General features: G+C 47.2%; 1 protein-coding gene across 8 annotated transcripts in view; it reads left to right on the top strand.

The window, feature by feature from the left end:
• The window catches only part of VPS8 (VPS8 subunit of CORVET complex), a 163,310-nt gene that overhangs the window by 137,981 nt on the left and 8,640 nt on the right, over positions 1-16,689 (top strand). The window contains exon 47 of one of the 8 annotated variants that reach the window (XR_011973980.1): positions 12,976-13,326. The exons of 5 other annotated variants lie outside the window; for them this stretch is intronic. Coding sequence is in view for 2 of the 3 variants with exons in the window: in XM_072640421.1 (XP_072496522.1) it covers positions 8,837-8,878 (42 nt within the window). In the remaining variant the exon portion in view is untranslated. 2 more of the 8 variants (XM_072640421.1, XM_072640422.1) reach the window with 2 other exon arrangements.

Here is a 16,689-nt window from a genome sequence, read left to right as displayed (position 1 = left end):
AGCCAGCCATCCTCTCAGGTTATTTCCCTGTTAATTGTTTTTACAGTCAGCCCTCTTTCTCTCAAATCAGAGTCAACTGCAAGTCACATCATCATCTTGATGCCATGGTCCCCTTCGAGAATGAAGGACAAAATACAGCATTTTTATAGCACATGCATGTTAGGCCGTATCCAAAAAATCGCAAAAGCAAAATTAGAAAAGGTAAACCCATGGGGTTTTGTTTTACTGCTGCTTCATGAATACCAACAGTTCGTTTGTACGGCAGCTTTACTCGTACGTCTGTTCCGAGGGGGCCTAAACTGTTTAAATAAGGACAAAATGAGTGCAGCTGAAACAATGAAAGCAAATAGCAGGTAACTTTACAGATGATGGAATGTGAACCATTTCTGCCCTTCTCTCAAGTAAACTGACTGGGTTAAAACTTGGTCTTCAGGAGCAGTTGTAAACAGGGGCACATTGGGATTGTGTATCGGATTGATGGGGTATCTCTGGGATATCTCTGGGATATCTGTATCTACCACATCCTTGAGGGTTCCAACCCTCAAGTACCCACAGTAACTATACCTGTGGCTGGAACCAATTATCCCCTGAGCAGGGCAGGCTAGCATGGAGACAGTCTTCTTGGCGTAGACATGGAAGCTAATCTTACGAAATCACAGTGCACCAAAAGCAGGCCAGCCATGTAAAATGTGTATCAAAATTCCCTCTCCCTATATTGGCCGCAAATAACTCCCCAAATGCTAACTGGCTCTACTTCCTAATATTAAACCTAAAGACCACGTGGGAAACATAGAAATCCAAATAGAAGTAGCTTAAACCTGTCAGAAATTGTAAACAAAAGCTATTTGTGGGACAGCATGCATGACCAATGGCCATTTTAGAATGAGGCAGACAAAGGTTGGGAGGCTGGTTAACTGGTTAACTTCCTTCTCCTGCTTCGGCTCCTTGGGTGTCCGATGTCCACAATGTCAAGTTGCCTCTTAGTAATTGCAATATTAGTGCACCGTGTTTGTACGATTTTTCACATATCAAGCTCAGCAGTGGCTTCATGGAAAGCTGTCTTTGCAAAGGAACAGACTTTCTCTGGAGAGTTCAGGATCTCATGGTGGAGCCATAGAAGTTCAAGGCCAGCCACAGTCTGAGATGCATTGACTGCATCTCTTTTTTGCTGATTTCAAATGCTTCTTGATATGCTCATGGTGATCGATCCACCATTCCTTTCTTGTCATCACCATCAGCAAACTCAGCCAAACAGTGGCGGCTTTCTCCTTTCCTTTTCAGACAGAAAACTTTGCTTTCTGCCTGTGAAGCTTCAGAATGAAGAACTTTCCCAGTAGAGATAGGGCATCATTGCAGATAGCTCTCAGTTCAGTCTCCATTTTCTCTGTACTCTCAGGCTTTCAGCTGTTCTTCTCAGCATCTTCCCTCTTTTTCTCAATACTTGAAACAACCTTCCGTGATGACCTTTCGGCCCCTGTGACATTTTTATAAGCAACAGAGAGAAGATTACTCTCCCTGTTGGATAATTCAGCTCCTTGCTCAGTGACAGACTTCATGCGGGCTGCCCTGGCATCGTGCCTCAGCCTGCCGAGAGCCTTCTGCACCCCCTCATATTTATCCATGATTCAATGTTCCGTGCCCAAAGCAAGTGGCAATGGATGGACAGATGGGGGGGGGGGGTGTTTCAGTTGTCTCTGGGTGATGGAAGTGGCAGCAGTGGGGCTCAGACTCTCCCATGTCTCAGCTCACAGGCTCCAGCCTCTCCACCCTCACTCTCTTTCAAGCCATAAAACAAATGACCACCATTCCTTGGACTTCAGGATCATCTTATCTCCTGTCCCCATTCACCTTGTTTGTCTCCCATTAAATCTTGTGTCAAGTGGTATCAGTTTTGCAAATTGCCCAAATCCTATCAAAGGTGCCCATGTAGACACCTCAGTAGGTGAATGCTTCCCCATGTCAGCTTTGGCCCTGTTTGGAAGCCAGAACCTGCGGGTGGTTGAGCCCAACAGTCTCCTCTCTGGCGTAAGGGTGCCATGCGCTCACAGAACAAGTCAGGAGTGTATCTTGCTTCCCTCATTCTAGACAGTGTGTACATTATCAGTAACGTAAGGAGGTTCTGCCGTTTTTGGTGATGTGTATCACTTACTCCATCTTGGACCACACAACCTCATGTCCATCATCCTCTGGGCAAAGTGGTCTTTGTCCCCTGCCTGTGTGTTTGTGTTAGTGCCTCCTGCAGAGCCTACGTCAGAGGAAGGAATGTCTTGTGCTTTGTAGTTCTTTACAATTCTGTTATGTACAGTAAGCACATTACTGTGGTGGGTTGGGACATTCTGTCTGAGGTGGAAGAGGGATGACGTGGCCTGACTTCCCCTTGGCTTCCATGGTATTTCTTCCTCAGTTCTTTTCTTTTCCTTTCTGTGCCTTTTCTAACTCATTTCACTATGACACATGTCTGCTACACATTTGCATTTGAGGCACTGTGCCTAGGTGCTGGAGGCAAAAATGAAAGCTAAATAAGGCCTGCCCTCAAGGAACTTATGTTCTCAGGAGTGGGGAGAGTACAGTATGTGCATGAGAAAGTAAAACCAAAACTTATGCAAAGTCATCTCTAAAAAGAGAAAGTTCACAATCGGGAGCAATGAGACTGGGTCTCCCAGGGAGCCGATGTTCAAGCTGTGCTTTGGGGTTTGTGAGGGAGAGGGGAGGAGGGAGCATGTCTAGACATGGGAGGTCATGGATGGGGCACAAGTGACTGGCCACGTGAACTAGAAGGGGAGAGGAAGATAACATAAGCCTGGCCAGGGAAGGAAGGCCAGGGATAGGTATGGGGCAGAGAGCCCCCTTGGAAGCTATTGCAATCATTCAGACAAGATGTGGTACCGATCTGAACTAGGAGAGAAGTTGTGTGAGTAGAAGGAGAGGATGGATGGAAGTTTGTGCAAAAGTAGAATCAGTAAGACTTGGCAACTGATGGAATATGGGGAGAAAGAGAGGAAGAAAAAAGGGAGGGAGAAAAGAGATGGAGAAAGAGAAAGGTAAAGAGAGAGAGGAGAAAGGGAGAGGGAGAAAAGGAGAAGGAGGAAGAGAGAGGTCAATAAGGATTCCAGGCTTGAGATATTGAAGTGGGAGATGGAGGAATTTAATTTTAGCTCTTTTGAGTTTGAAAGCCTGTGAGACAAGGGAGGCACAGAAGCAGTGCATCGAGGGAAAAGCAGGATCAACACGTGAAGGGTTTAGGCCAGCCATGTTTTGTAGACAGTAAAGAAAGTCTGAATAAAGAGACAGAAGAAAGAAGTGAGCCAGGCTTCTCTGGGAGAAGAGCTCAAGGGCCCCAGCAGTCCTTTCTCAGAGCTGGAGCAGAAGAGGAGAGGATGGGGGATGGAGGAAGAGGCCTGAGGAGAGGCTCAGAATGACTGGAACAGAGCATACCTAAGAGGGTCAGCCAGAAAAGATCACAAAGACCGATGGGATCAGGGCCCATTCGAGATTTGGTTCCATAGGTTTGTAAGGATGCTCCAGCAAGGTTCAGTAGCATGTGAGCAGGAGAAGACAGCTGGTGGGGATATTCCAGGGTTTGGGTTTGCAAAGGTAGGATGCATGGTAAGATTAGGGGGCAAGGAATAAAGAATAATTGATCATGGATTGAACTATCAACTCAAAGGTCAGAAGAGAAGGGAGGCCAGAGCAGGGAGGAGTGGAGGACCACGAAGTCATGGGGAGGACAGAGGGTTGTTGTGAGGGATACGGGGCAGAGAGAGATAGGAGGTTCCCAAAGAATGGGACCCTTGGTGGTGTGAGTCATACAAGGCCGGGACCCTGTGTGTGTGGCTGATAAGGAGTGGAGATGAATGTCAGAGTTGGGAGGACCCTCAGTGGGCTTCCAATCCAAACCATACCGGAAAAAGAATCTTCCCAGCGTACCTGACGAGCAACATTGATCCTTTGCTTCCGATGGCCAGGGAGGGAGATGCTGCCTGTCTCAAAGTGGCTCATTCTGCTTTGGGGGACAGATTTTGGGAAATTCTTCTGGCTCTAAACCTGAACCCACCTCTTTGCAGTTTCCTCCCCACTTCTAGTTGCACCTTTCTAGCCACTCAAAACCATTTGAATCCCTCTTTCACATAACACCTACTCCTTACACTCCTTCACAGTCCCTCACACATAGCAGTCCCTCCCTTCTCTCTGCCTTTAAACTGACTGTGCCCAGGCACAGAATGTTCTCCCTCATCTCAGCCTCTTAAGAACCTTTTCTCAGCACAAGGGCCCTCCAGGCCCTTCCTGTCCCCTCAGCTGCCCTGGAGTGCCTTCCCCTTGACTCTACCATCCATCCATCCATCCATCTCTGCATGCATCTGTTATGTACCACTTACGTATGTGGCATCTCTTCCATTAAAAAGTGAGCTCCTAGCCAAAATACAAACAGAATTCCTTTGGAGGGACAGAAGTTGTAGAATACCAAGGGAAATGAAGAAAAGGCAGGAATGAAGATGTTGCACCACATTGTAAAGCAGTGGTCATTAGAATCACTTGGTACTAATTCAGAAATAGAAAAGTAGGTCAGTGGAGCAGACTAGACAAGGAAAAATTAGAAATCATTGATCTCAGCAGCCCAGCGTTTAATAAACCCCAAAACGTAAATTACGCTGGGAGGAACTCCCTGTTTGGGAAAAATTACTGAAAAACAACTGGAAAAGCAGCCTGGCAGAATTGGAGTCTGGGCCAGCATCTTACACCATGTCCACAACATGTTTGCCTCTCTCCTCTGATTTTGGGGCTCCTCCCAAGACCTCACTTTCCCCTTGACTTGATTTACCATCTCATGGCGCTGGGCCAGGCCCTGCCTTTTGTGTGTGGTCTTTCTTCCCAATTTGATTGTAAGCTCCTCAAGGGCAGGAATTGTCTTCCCTTTTCTTATTTGTATCCCCAGCACTTAGCACAGTACCTGGCACACAGTTGGCACTTAATAACCGTTTATTAATTTGCTAACTGAAGAGGGAAGGCTCTGACAAGGGTGGTCCCAGGGCTTCATCCAGCCATGGAACTAGAGGAAGGAGAGGTGAGTGGAACAATGGCAGTCCTGTGGAGAGATAGCTGCTGCCCAGTCTGGGACTTCCTCCTAATTACTGTGGAAGTGACTGGGCTTTCATTTCCTTTGCCAGCCCACCCCATCAGGGACAGGAACAGGGCTGTAGGATGGCTGCCCCCCCCCCCACCCTATTCAACCACAGCTGTGAAGCAGGAAAGGAAGTAGGGACAGTGGGGCTGTGGGGAGAGGAAGGACCTCACTGACACTGGCAGAGTCACAGGGGCGAGTCCAGCCCCCTTCACACACTTGCCAGCTGTGTGATTTTCTCAACCTCAGTTTCTTCATTTGTAAGTTGGGCATAAAAGTAACCCCCACCTCCCAGTCTATTTGGGAATCACCTGAAATAAGGAATAAAAACATTTTTTGCATCTCAAAGCACTTCTATAAATGTTAGCAATAAGGAATGGAAGTTGCTAACTTGGGAGATTTGGGGCCAGAGGATTCCAGAACAGAGAAGAAGGGGCAGTTGTAGAACAGAGATGGCTAGAACAGCCTGTTACAGAAGCACTCGGGCTGGCCAGGTTAGGGATCTGTTTTCAGACAACTCCAGGAGCAAACTTACCTTTCTAGCCTTATCGCCCACCCTCACAAATTCAAGGTTCTGACACACTGGACCCTGTGTCCTGTCCCCTTCTCTTCCTGCCATCTCCTTACTCCATGCTTTTGCTCATGCTGTTCATCTGTGCCTAAGACACAGGTCTCTCCCTTGAGGGCCCAGCTGTGAAGTCACTGCTTTTTGGGGGCTTGCCCTGAATACTAGCTCCTGCCTAGCTTCTCCCCCTCCATGCTCCTCTGTGTCCCCAGTGCCTAGAACAGTGCTTCGCACATAGTAGGTGCCTCCAACCCTGCTTAGTGGGCACTTGGATGCTAACCCTCCTCAGTGCCACGTTGGTCCCTAATGGCAAGCGTTGTGGCACAGAGCAGGATGGCGTCACTGCTGGCCCATTTATTTACAGTTGCTGTTTGAAAGGGTTTCAGTTTGTGTGTCTTTCCTCAAGACAAGAACACAGTTGAACAAAAGGCAAACAGACCCACAGCTTCTGGTGTATTTTCTCCCTCGTTCTCTCTCTGATAATTGGAGTGTTTGGGGATGTAGGTGCTCTCTCCTTGGCCTCTTTACAATTTCATCCTGCATCCACGTGAAACAAAGAATTGTAGAACAGAAATACCAACCTGCTTGTTCTGTTGGCTAACAGCAGGTTTCTCCTTCAAAGGCTCCACGCCAAAAAATGTGGTCCCTTTTCTCTGCCTTGGATACTGTCTCCACTGAGACTCTTCCAAAAGAACAAAACTAAAGCATGTTGACAGAGAAAAGAAGCCCATGTTCAAACTGGTATTGGCTCCACAGAGATCACAAGGACGTTTGGGGCTGAAGCAGCTTTGGGCTGTTTCTTGCTTCTGGATACCAGTGAAATGTCATTGTCTGAAGCAGCACCCTGCCCTGCTCCCCAATGCCAAGCAGCTCTGTCTGACATACAGAAGGGGTCAGTGGGAACCCATTGTTATCTCCCGAGCTGGCTGTCAGTAAACTGTGAAACTGAACCCCAATGATGAAGGTGTTACTGCCCTTTGACCCCGAGGAAGGCAGAGGGCCCAACAGACCAAAACATACCTCAAGGTGCTTTTTGTGTTAGCTAAGAAATAAAGTGGGTGCCCACTACGCAAGTATGGAATCAGATTGTGTCATAAGAAACAACTTAATATGAAGGATTTGGAAAAACATTAGCCCAGAAAATAATCTTCACTATTACTACTGTAATGTAAACACAAAGGATATTATAACAGTGATAGTAATGTAATGACTAGTGGACACGAGTTTTAAGTGGCCAAAGTGCCTTACACACATTAGTTCATCTTTTCTCCACAACAGCTCGTGAAACAGCTGTTATTCTTAGCCCCACTTTACCGTTGAGGAAGCTCACCCAGGTTGTAGAAACTTGCCCAGGGCTGCTCAGCTGGTCATTGTCAGAAACAGGATTCGAACCCAAGTGAAGCCCCAAATTCTATTCATATCGCCCTGCCTCAGAAACAAACACCATCTAATGCTGATAACCTTTCTTGACCCTCCAAATGGAGCTAAGAAATCATGTTTTCTCCCATGCTGGAAGACGTTGGTAGGTTTGGCCTCATGGCTCACCAGGTGCAGAGGAGGGATGGAGTTGGCAGTAGCTAACTCAAGAGCCACAAGGCTTCACAAGAAAGGAAAGCCGCCTCTTGAAGCCCAAGGCTCCTTTCTCCCTTCCTTGGGCTGTACTGACTGCTGAAATCGAGGCACCATCTTTGCTTGGTGGCTGGTAGCATCAGCTTCCTCTCACACAAAACCAAAGCATTAGGACCACTGGGCAGACACAGCAGAAGAAAACCCATGAAGACTGCGCCGCTAATGTCAGTTTGGTCACTTACTGGGTTAACGATGAGCAGAGAGTGAGAGCCATCCTTCTTCAGGACGGGGTGTGTGTGTGTGTGTGTGTGTGTGTGTGTGTGTGTGTGTGTGTGTGTGTGTGTGTGTGTGTGTGTGTGTGTGTGTGTGTGTGTGTGTGTGTGTGTGTGTGTCTGTGTGTCTGTGTGTCTGTGTGTGTGTGTCTGTGTGTGTGTGTCTGTGTGTGTGTGTCTGTGTGTGTGTCTGTGTGTGTGTGTCTGTGTCTGTGTGTGTGTCTGTGTGTGTGTGTGTCTGTGTGTGTGTCTGTCTGTCTGTCTGTCTGTGTCTGTATGTATCTGTGTGTGTCTGTGTCTGTGTCTGTGTGTGTGTCTCTGTGTGCACGTATGTCTGTGTCTCTGTGTGTGTCTCTGTGTCTCTGTGTGTGTGTCTCTGTGTGTATGTGGCTTTCTTCTGCTGCTCGTCCATCTCCTAGGGTCATCCTTAAATGCCCTCACATGGCTGGCTTTGCTCTCCTCAGCTTCTCACCAAGCATTACCAAAACCTACTGTTTTCCCCCTCTGTTCTCTCTTTTATTCATAATCTTCCCTACTTCTCTGCACATTTTCACAGACTTGTATCTAAACCCCGGGGATTTGAAAAGGCCTCCTGCCAAGGGGGAAGGGTTTTAAGCCAGGGAAGCCCACCCTGAACGTCCCAGGGTTGAGAGACGAACTGTCGCAGGCACTGGACATCAGGAAGGCCAGTGTCCCTGCATGACGTGATGGGGGTACGTCCTCAGGCAGTGGCTGTGTGAGTAGAGATAAGGGGATGTCTACAAGAGATGTGGTGAAGGGACAAGCAGCAAGACTTGGCAGTGGATCAGATACAGGATGAGTGAGACTGGAACTGAGCAAAGGTAATATAATACATTAATATGTCATGTATGTGATAGTAATATGCTATCTTGATGTGTAGTATAATATATATTATCTACAATATATTGTGTCCTGTATTATGTATACTATATATTGTATCATATAACGTATATGAACAGGGGAATTTTGTATACTTATATATGTGTTTGATATGTGAATATACATTTATGTATATATGTGTGGGTACATATATATGTGTATGTACATGTTTGTATAGAGGGGTTCAGTGAGATAATCAAAATTCAAACCAAATGAGATAATCCAGAGGAAGCAGAGAAGAGGGTGCAGGAGGAAGCCTTAGGACACATGCCTGGTGAGTGGGCACGGTCTGGATAAAGACCCAGCAGAGGAGACTGAGAAGGCCTTGTTTCCTTTCTGTTAAAGTACAATCCGTTTCCTTTTTATGTTTCTGGTGCTCACCACATATAGCATTTTCTTTTTCTTTTCTAGAGGAAACTACATGTGATGTGTAGATGGGAGTCGTCCCTGTAGACCTGCTCAGTCTTTGGCATCTTTCATTACTTGTGAATCATATTTTCCAACATTTTTCACTGACCTTGCCTATTTCTACTTTCTGCCTTGAAGTCACTGAGTAACAAAGCATGGTGTTTTAAATTAAATTTGGAAGCTCTTATCCAATTCTTTGTGGCATTTCTCTACCTCTTCATCCACTGCAGCAGATGTTGGCGCATAAGCTGTTATTTGCATGGTGGTCTTTTAGAAAATCTCTCTCATAAGCACTATTATATAAGATGAGCAAATTCCAGGAAATGATGCTTGTTGCCTTTGGATACATGATTAAAAACTAATTCCACCAATTCCTCTGTTCGCCTCTCAGGGCCATCCACTATGAGCCATCTTTCCACTTAACTGCAATTTCCTTTGGCTTTCTGGTTTTATGTAACAAAAACATCATGACCAAGATGGCCCAGCCCCATCTATCGTACATTTCCTCACTGGTCCTTGGACAAGGATCTCTCCTGGACAGTTCCAGCAGCTAAGTGAATGTTTCTAGATTATCGGGAAACCCTGTGATTCTGAGTATCCACTTTCCCCTTCGGTCCACTCATAAAGCTATTTTTTAAGTTATTTTTTTTCTCAACATATACATTTGTAACAAAGTATATTATTGCTGTTACAATGTTTTATTTACTGATTCTTATTAAATACTCTTGTATCAAGTCCATGAATTCTAAGTAAACTTAGATACGAGTTTAAAAAAAGAAAGGAAGTGGAAGGGGTACACGCAGGGCTCCGCTCCATCTTGTATCATCTTTGCTGCATGGGTGACTGTGGCCAGAGACTTCCTTACCAAGCAGTCATCCTACCAGTCTTGTACTGCTTGGAAAGCCGTCTGGAAAGGCTACAGGGACAGTGCTCAGAGCTTTTCCAGCCTGGTGAATCCTGCGGGGTCTAAGCTGACGGAACTCAGGATCCCCTTCATTCCAGTCTCCATTACCTACCCCTTCTCTTCTCACCATTAGGATCATCCATTTAGAAACAGAAGGGACCTTGGAGTCATCCAGTTTGACCTCTCATTTTACAGATGAGGAACTTGAGGCCCAGAGAGGAAAATTGTCCAGTCACTCAGATTCTAAGTGACAAGAGACAGGATTCACACACAAGTCCTCTGGCTCTGAAGGCAGCATGACACTCATTTTTCTATTCACAATCACAATTTAAGCCAGGAGGTCCCAAGGCAAAGACTTGGCAAAGAAAATGGCCACGGCCGTTTTCTGAGGACGCTACTCTGGTGCTTCTCACTTAGATATGGGTTTACCTCATTGATTCAGAGGTCCCTTTCAGCTTGAAGTCTGTGAGCCTGACCTTGAATTGCCTTCAGAATTGTCAGAGAATTTCACTGGACTCCATAGAGTGTTCACCAGGATATATTTATTTACTTCTATTCTTTGAAAATCCTTCATCGGCAGGTACTAAACAGATCCCCACACCAGACATATTTGCTGCTTGCAGAAAATGAACACTGAAAATGGTGCTTTGATATGAGATGACCTTCAGCAGTTAACCAAAGGGGATGGATCACAGTTGAGTGGATTTTTCCTGAAAATTCTGTGAAACCAACCAGACTCCACCACTTTCTTAAGGAACTACTTCAGACAAAGGGTCCTCTCAGACCCTACTTACATCATTCCCTGGGGGTTAGGTGCTTACAGAGATGCAGGTACCTGGGGCGGGAGGAGGACCGCCTTTTCATGAGTGTGGGCAAACTTGCTCTTGGCACATCTTTGCCCTGTAGCCTCTCTGGAAGGAGCCCCCTGGCTAGCACAAAGCCTGGCTGTCACTTCTTACTACCTGAAAGAGTTTTCTCCCAGAGGGTTGAACCTACCTCCAGGAAGGGGCATAAGCCCTGACAACAGGGACTTTGTTTATATTGAGAAAGGGGGGAAATCCTTTCTAAAGGGAGGGAGTTGAAGCTAGCTATCATTGTTTTGTCGTTCAAATACTACTCTTTTGCTCCAGTTGATCCTAAATTTAGGGAGTTCATTTTTGCCTTCTGAGTAAAGATGAAGTGAGACCACCAGCACCATTAGCAACACCAGAGTTCAGCTAAGTGTCAGTCAGCAAGCATTTATTAAATAACTGCCCAGGAACTGTGCCTGTGCAAGGCGCCGAGCTTACAGACCAAAACAGAGGTGGTTCCAACTCTCAAGGAACTTACTTTCTCTGAAGGGAAACAACAGGTACATATATAAGTTTGTCCAGAATAAATACAAGGAGTTAGGGTGAAAGGTTTAGGAATGTTACTTCCAATTGAGGGAAACAGGAAAAGCTTCTTCTAACTACATCCTAAAGGAACAGAAGTCGAGGTGAGGAAGGAGTGTACTTGGAGCGTGCCAGGGCAAAGGCATAGAGGTGGGAGATGGCTTGTCCAGATAGTACCTGGTCCTCTAGGTGGCTTTAGTTCTATCACAGGGAGGCCCTGATGCTGTTTGTGTTGGAGTTTGGGAAAGAAAGAAAAAGGCCTCACAGCACTTGTGTTTCCATAACAACCGAAAAAAAAATTGCTTTCAGTGTCAGCTAGCCAGACCTGAGACCGGCTGGTTACTAGCCAGACAAAAGTCAAGGGAGGTATAGACAGGATAAAAAAACAAGGATGCTTCAGACTTGGACTTTTCTCTACTCCTGCTCTGAGGGTATCTTTTGTGAGAGCTGTGCAGTAGCGGGGTTGTCAGCCGTGGCCAGATGCCAGACTTCGCCACCCCCCCACCCGCCAGCTGCTTGGGACCAGGGTGGGACCGGAAGTTGTGGAGGGCCCTTCCTGATCTAAGATCGTACAGAAGCATATTCAGGTGGCATAAAGCAGAGATTAGCCTTGATGCCTCCTATATCTCTTCCCTGAAAGTATCTAGGACCACCCACTTCCCAAACAGGAGAAGGGCAGCACTTCTGTATGGGAGGCACAGTGTCTATTCTTGGACTCTCTCTCTCCTTCTTAGGATGTTCTGTCCCAACAGTATTCAGGTGTCTCCCAAGGACCAAAGAGTAGATAGAATGGAGGGCCTGCTTGAAGCCTGCTTTGTCACAGGCGTGAATAAAATAGCTCCCAAAAGATCAGGCCCAGGTGTGGTTGCTAATGCCCTCGTTGGAGAAACAATCACAAAAAGAGGAATGGAAGGGGTAGCAAAGCGTTATCATTTCCCATCTGTGAAGAGGCAGGATTAGGACTTTTTCTTTGAGGCTATAGAGTACAAAAGTGGGACTGAGGAGTTGGAGTTAATAAAAGGAGTTCGGCTTTGAATCCAATGGCCCAGAATGGAATGGGCGGCCTTTTGAGATGGTGAGCCTGCTGTCCTTGCAGATGTTCAAACAGAAACTAGATGATTGCTTGTCAGGGATGCTGTAGAGGACCTTCACACAGGAGATGAAGGGAGGGGAAGGGAAGGAAGGAAGAGAAGGGAAAAGAAGGAGTATTTATTTAGCACCTACTGTACTAAATGCTTTACAGACATGATCTCATTTGAGACTTGAGTGAACATTTGGACCAGTTCACTTTCCTTCCAGCTCCTGGGATTCTTTGAAAAACAACTCAGATAAAGGCTGTGGGGAGGAGTGAGGCTGGGTACCGAGTGGCTGCTTTATTGGCTGTGTTCAGTGCCTTGAGGTTGCTGTCAATTCTGAATTCAAGATGGCGCTGTCAGCACTGTCTTCTCTGCCCTTGGCACATGCTGATGTGTTATGTCACCACCTTCCATGATGGGCACTGGGCTCATTGGAAACTTGCTTAGCTATCCTCCTGATGGAAAAGTTGGTTCTCTGAACTGCAACAGCAAATGGGAAAAGGTCAACTGTGAGGGACCTCCTCTTTCTCCTTAATGGTGATTACAGTTCTTTTCATCTGTAATTGTGCTCTTAGCTCCTGGCTTGATATATTTGATGCCTACAGTGCCCAGCAAATGTAGCTGTTGGGAGTTGAAGAGCCCTGCGGCAGTGGAGGGTGGAAATGGGTTAATTTCTCCCACTTAGAGAAGAGCCTGCTCAGGCTGCATTGACAGGCTTTGTGACTTGCACCGAGGAGTCGAGTGAGGTCATGTGTGTTTATTTTCTCCTGGGTCTTTGTTTGCCTGCAGCTCCATTCTCCCAGGCAGCCTTTGGACCACCCTGGGACCCACCTCATGCACCACTATCACAGACCGACCTTGGGGAGAAAACCTGGGCCGATGCTGTCCTCTCAGTCCACTCTGCCCCAGCCTCTGATCAGGTTACACTGGAACTGCTCCCCTGGCACAGCTCTTGCTGATGGAGCTTTCAGCAAGCAGATAGGGGAGTTTTTCCTTCCAGCGGAGTCTGGGTAGAGAGCTGCTAACAGCCCATTATCCTGCAGTAAGGCACTCAGCAGCCCCTCCTTCATGCATCAGCTGAGTTTGGTACCGAGGGCCCAGGGACCATCACGGCTGCTCTTGGGCCCATGAACATTGGAGGTAAGCCTTGCACGAGGCCAGGTGGCCATCTCTTTGGTGTTCTTCTCCAGCCCTTTCTCTCAAATACCATCACTGGGGCTTTTCTGTCCGATGCCATGCCATTTTTCAGACTTGATCGTGTCCCAGATGTGAATCTCACTGACTACTGAGTCCTCTGATTCATGGTGTTTATTCCTGAGAACCCATCCCAACTCCAGACAGGAGCTCCCTGCTCACTCAGTTTCTATGTTAGCCTGGCTTATTGGTAGTCCCTTAGAGAATACAGACTGTTGTTCAAAATGCCTGCTTTCTCACCTACCCTCTGCGAAGCCAATCAAGGCCTCTTTTCCTGTTCATTCATTCAACAAGGAATTATCAAGCTCTCACTGGATACCTCTGTGCCTCTATTTCCCCAACCAGTGACTAGAACTGTTCCAAATCCCAGATCAAGAGCTCAAAACCACCGAGTCCAACCCACTCATTTTACAGATGAGGAAACTAAGGCCCAAAAGGAATTAGCATCTAACCTAAGGGCATGGTAGTTGTCAGCCATCAGGAGCAAGGTTTGAGTTCACACCCTCCATCTCCAAGGAAATATTTCAGCCTGAGAAGACTCAGCAGAGCCAGACAGGACAGATGTCCTCAAGTACTCAAAAGACTCCTGGGCAATGATAACTTGTTCTGTTTGGCCCCAGAAGGCAGAAGCAGCAGCAGCAAGGAGCACAGGCTTTGTGTACGGGAAAGGCCCCAAAGCAGAAGGGGTGCCGGAAAGGTCCCCGTCTCAGGATCTGCGACGTTGAGGCCGAATGACTGCTATCCAGGTGACAGCTGGGCTGGCCAGCCACCACGGCCCCATCTGCCTCTGAGGTTCAGTGATTCCTCGGGCAGCAGTCTGCTTGGATGAAAGGGAAAGCCCAGATCCTTCTCTCAAGTAATCAAGGAGCTACACAGTGTCGGAGTGGGGATTGTTACTCTTGTTTCTCCTGAAACACATTAGACAGCTGGGTTTTGTTTTTATTATAATGTGCAAAACTGCAATTCTGTTTTCCTCTGTTTGTGTTATATTCTATTGCTCTTCCTTCATACTCTTAGGAAAAGTTTAAGCTAAAAAGGCTTTGCAAGGATGGATCATCCTCTGAAGTGGGCGCAGACCTTCCCACTGCCGCAGGCAAGTTCTGTGTCTCCTGTAGCTCATGACACAAGGACTGGCCCTCGTGGCCAAGCTTGGACTTCCAGCCGACTGGTTCATTCCTTCTGAATCCGTGCCATTATCATGTGTGTTTCATCAATTATGCCTCTGATGGAAAAATCGTTAAAGACCCAGAACCTCTGCAGGGCTTTTTGTCATAACTGCTCGGTGGATGCAGTATCCACCAGGATAATTGGTTGACATTTTCTTCTTAAGTAGGCAACAGGTGGATAATGAAAGAGAGGCAGCCTTAATCACACTTACCAAGAGGATGTTTTCCAAGTTTGCATTGGTTTCACTAAGGCAAACACTTAGAGAGCAACAAGGCACAGACTTGCTGGCTCCTAGTCAGAAGTCTACAAACGCAGCCTCTCCCTGACCCTGTCCCTGTGATTCAGCCTCCATGAAATCTGTCTTGTCCCCCAGAAGAAAGGTCCTGTGTGCTGTGGATGGTCAGCTCTTCTTAGACCAGGCCCTGGATTTCATCCAAGTGCAGGACTCTTGACTACTGTGATGCAGACAGGCACCTTATCCCCCTTCTCATCTGAGAGCATCTTCTGGGGCATGCAAAGTTCAGGTGACAACTTGCCCAGAGTTATATGACTGAGTCGAAGGGCAACCTGCACCCACATCTTCCTGACTCAAGGCCTGCCCTCATCCACTACTCCAGGCCGCTCCTCCATCATTCTGTGTTGTACTGAAGTCCTCCAAGAAGGTGCAAGGAGAGTACAAGGGGGCTGGGCCACACCAGGTACACAGAAGCTGAACTCGGGATCCCAGGCCAATTGGGTTCCATCTGGCTCCCTGATGCAGTAACCTTTATTGTTATACTTAATGATTTCCTTCACCATCCTGGCACCTACAGCTGATGCTGCCAAACCAAAGTGCCTCCAGCTTGGGGGAGGTGGGCAGGGAGGCTGCAGCCACCAATTACTTCTTAGTCTATTTCTCAAGTTGAGGGTTTCTCTGTCCATGAAGAGGTCATGGCTTCTTCTCAGTCACAAATCTGATGTCTTTTGAAATAATATACAAGATGTAATGAGTTTGACCATGGATTAGCATCCCTCTGAAAGGTAAGCTGCACACTACGATTGCCTAATCAGTTAAAGAACAAACATCCTTCTGTAAGCACAGTAAAAAGTAGCTTTTCCCATCCTCAAGCCTGCAGGTTTCAACTGCAGGCTCTGAGGGGCCAGCAGAGCCATTTTAAGGCCACTTTGAGGCAGGCTTTTATTTGCAAATAGCACAGGAGCGCCTAGTCAGTGGAACGCCAGCCTCATCTTGGATGCTGTGCTCAAAGAACAGGCCATGTGGACTGTGCTTCATTGTTGGCATTTCGACCCTGAGGATCGAGAGCGTCAGGGCTAAAGACCATGGAAGTATAGGGGAGGGGAGAGACTGGGGGAGGGGAGAAGGCAGCCCCCTCCCTACAGTTACTTTGGGTTGCCTTTGTATGTGTTTGGTGTTCCCTGACCCATCCAATGTACCCTTCGCTCCTAGCAAACAGGGACTTTCTGACTTCATATGCCCAGCACAGTGCCTGGTACATAGTAGGAGCTTAATAAAATGATTACTGACCCACTGAATTCCACCTTTACCCTGCTTTGCTAGATTTGCTCCAGGAAAGGTTCCTTGCATATTGCTGAGTCTTAAAGGGCCTGGGTCCCCATTTCCTGACGCCCCTCCCCCCAGTTCTTTGTCATATAGAGAGATCCCTAAGCACAAGAGTCTGTTACCAAGGCGAGTCCTAGGACTCACTGCCAGAGCCATGGAGTGCAGCAGAAAGAGGTGAGGGCTAAGAAGTGGGATTGGAGTTAAAACCCCAGCTCGGTGACCTTGGGGGATTGGTTTAACGAGTCAAGTCAACAAGCCAGTGTTATTAAGTGTGTTCATGTGTTTCCTGTGTTCATTCCCTGTGCCAGGGATTAAATTCTCTTTCCTAGTCAGCAGATGAGGAGGTAGGTGGGGATTGATGGCCTCTGAGGGACTAGAAGCCCGGGTCCCCAAGGCAGGATATCATACATGAAGGGCCACATGGTCTGCTTCTGGCACTACAAGACCCAACAGCCTATTGTTTCATGAGGAATCACCATTGTGTGCCTTTTTGTGACAGGGGAGATTGATTCGCCTAAGACATTGACCCCTATGCCCTGCCTTGATTTGACCCCTCCTTTAGTGAGTGAATACACAAGAAA

The sequence above is a fragment of the Notamacropus eugenii genome, chromosome 2, assembly GCF_028372415.1.
Source record: "Notamacropus eugenii isolate mMacEug1 chromosome 2, mMacEug1.pri_v2, whole genome shotgun sequence".
NCBI lineage: Eukaryota > Metazoa > Chordata > Mammalia > Diprotodontia > Macropodidae > Notamacropus > Notamacropus eugenii.
Note: the sequence above shows the minus strand (reverse complement) of the source record. Positions and strands in the feature narration are given on the sequence as shown.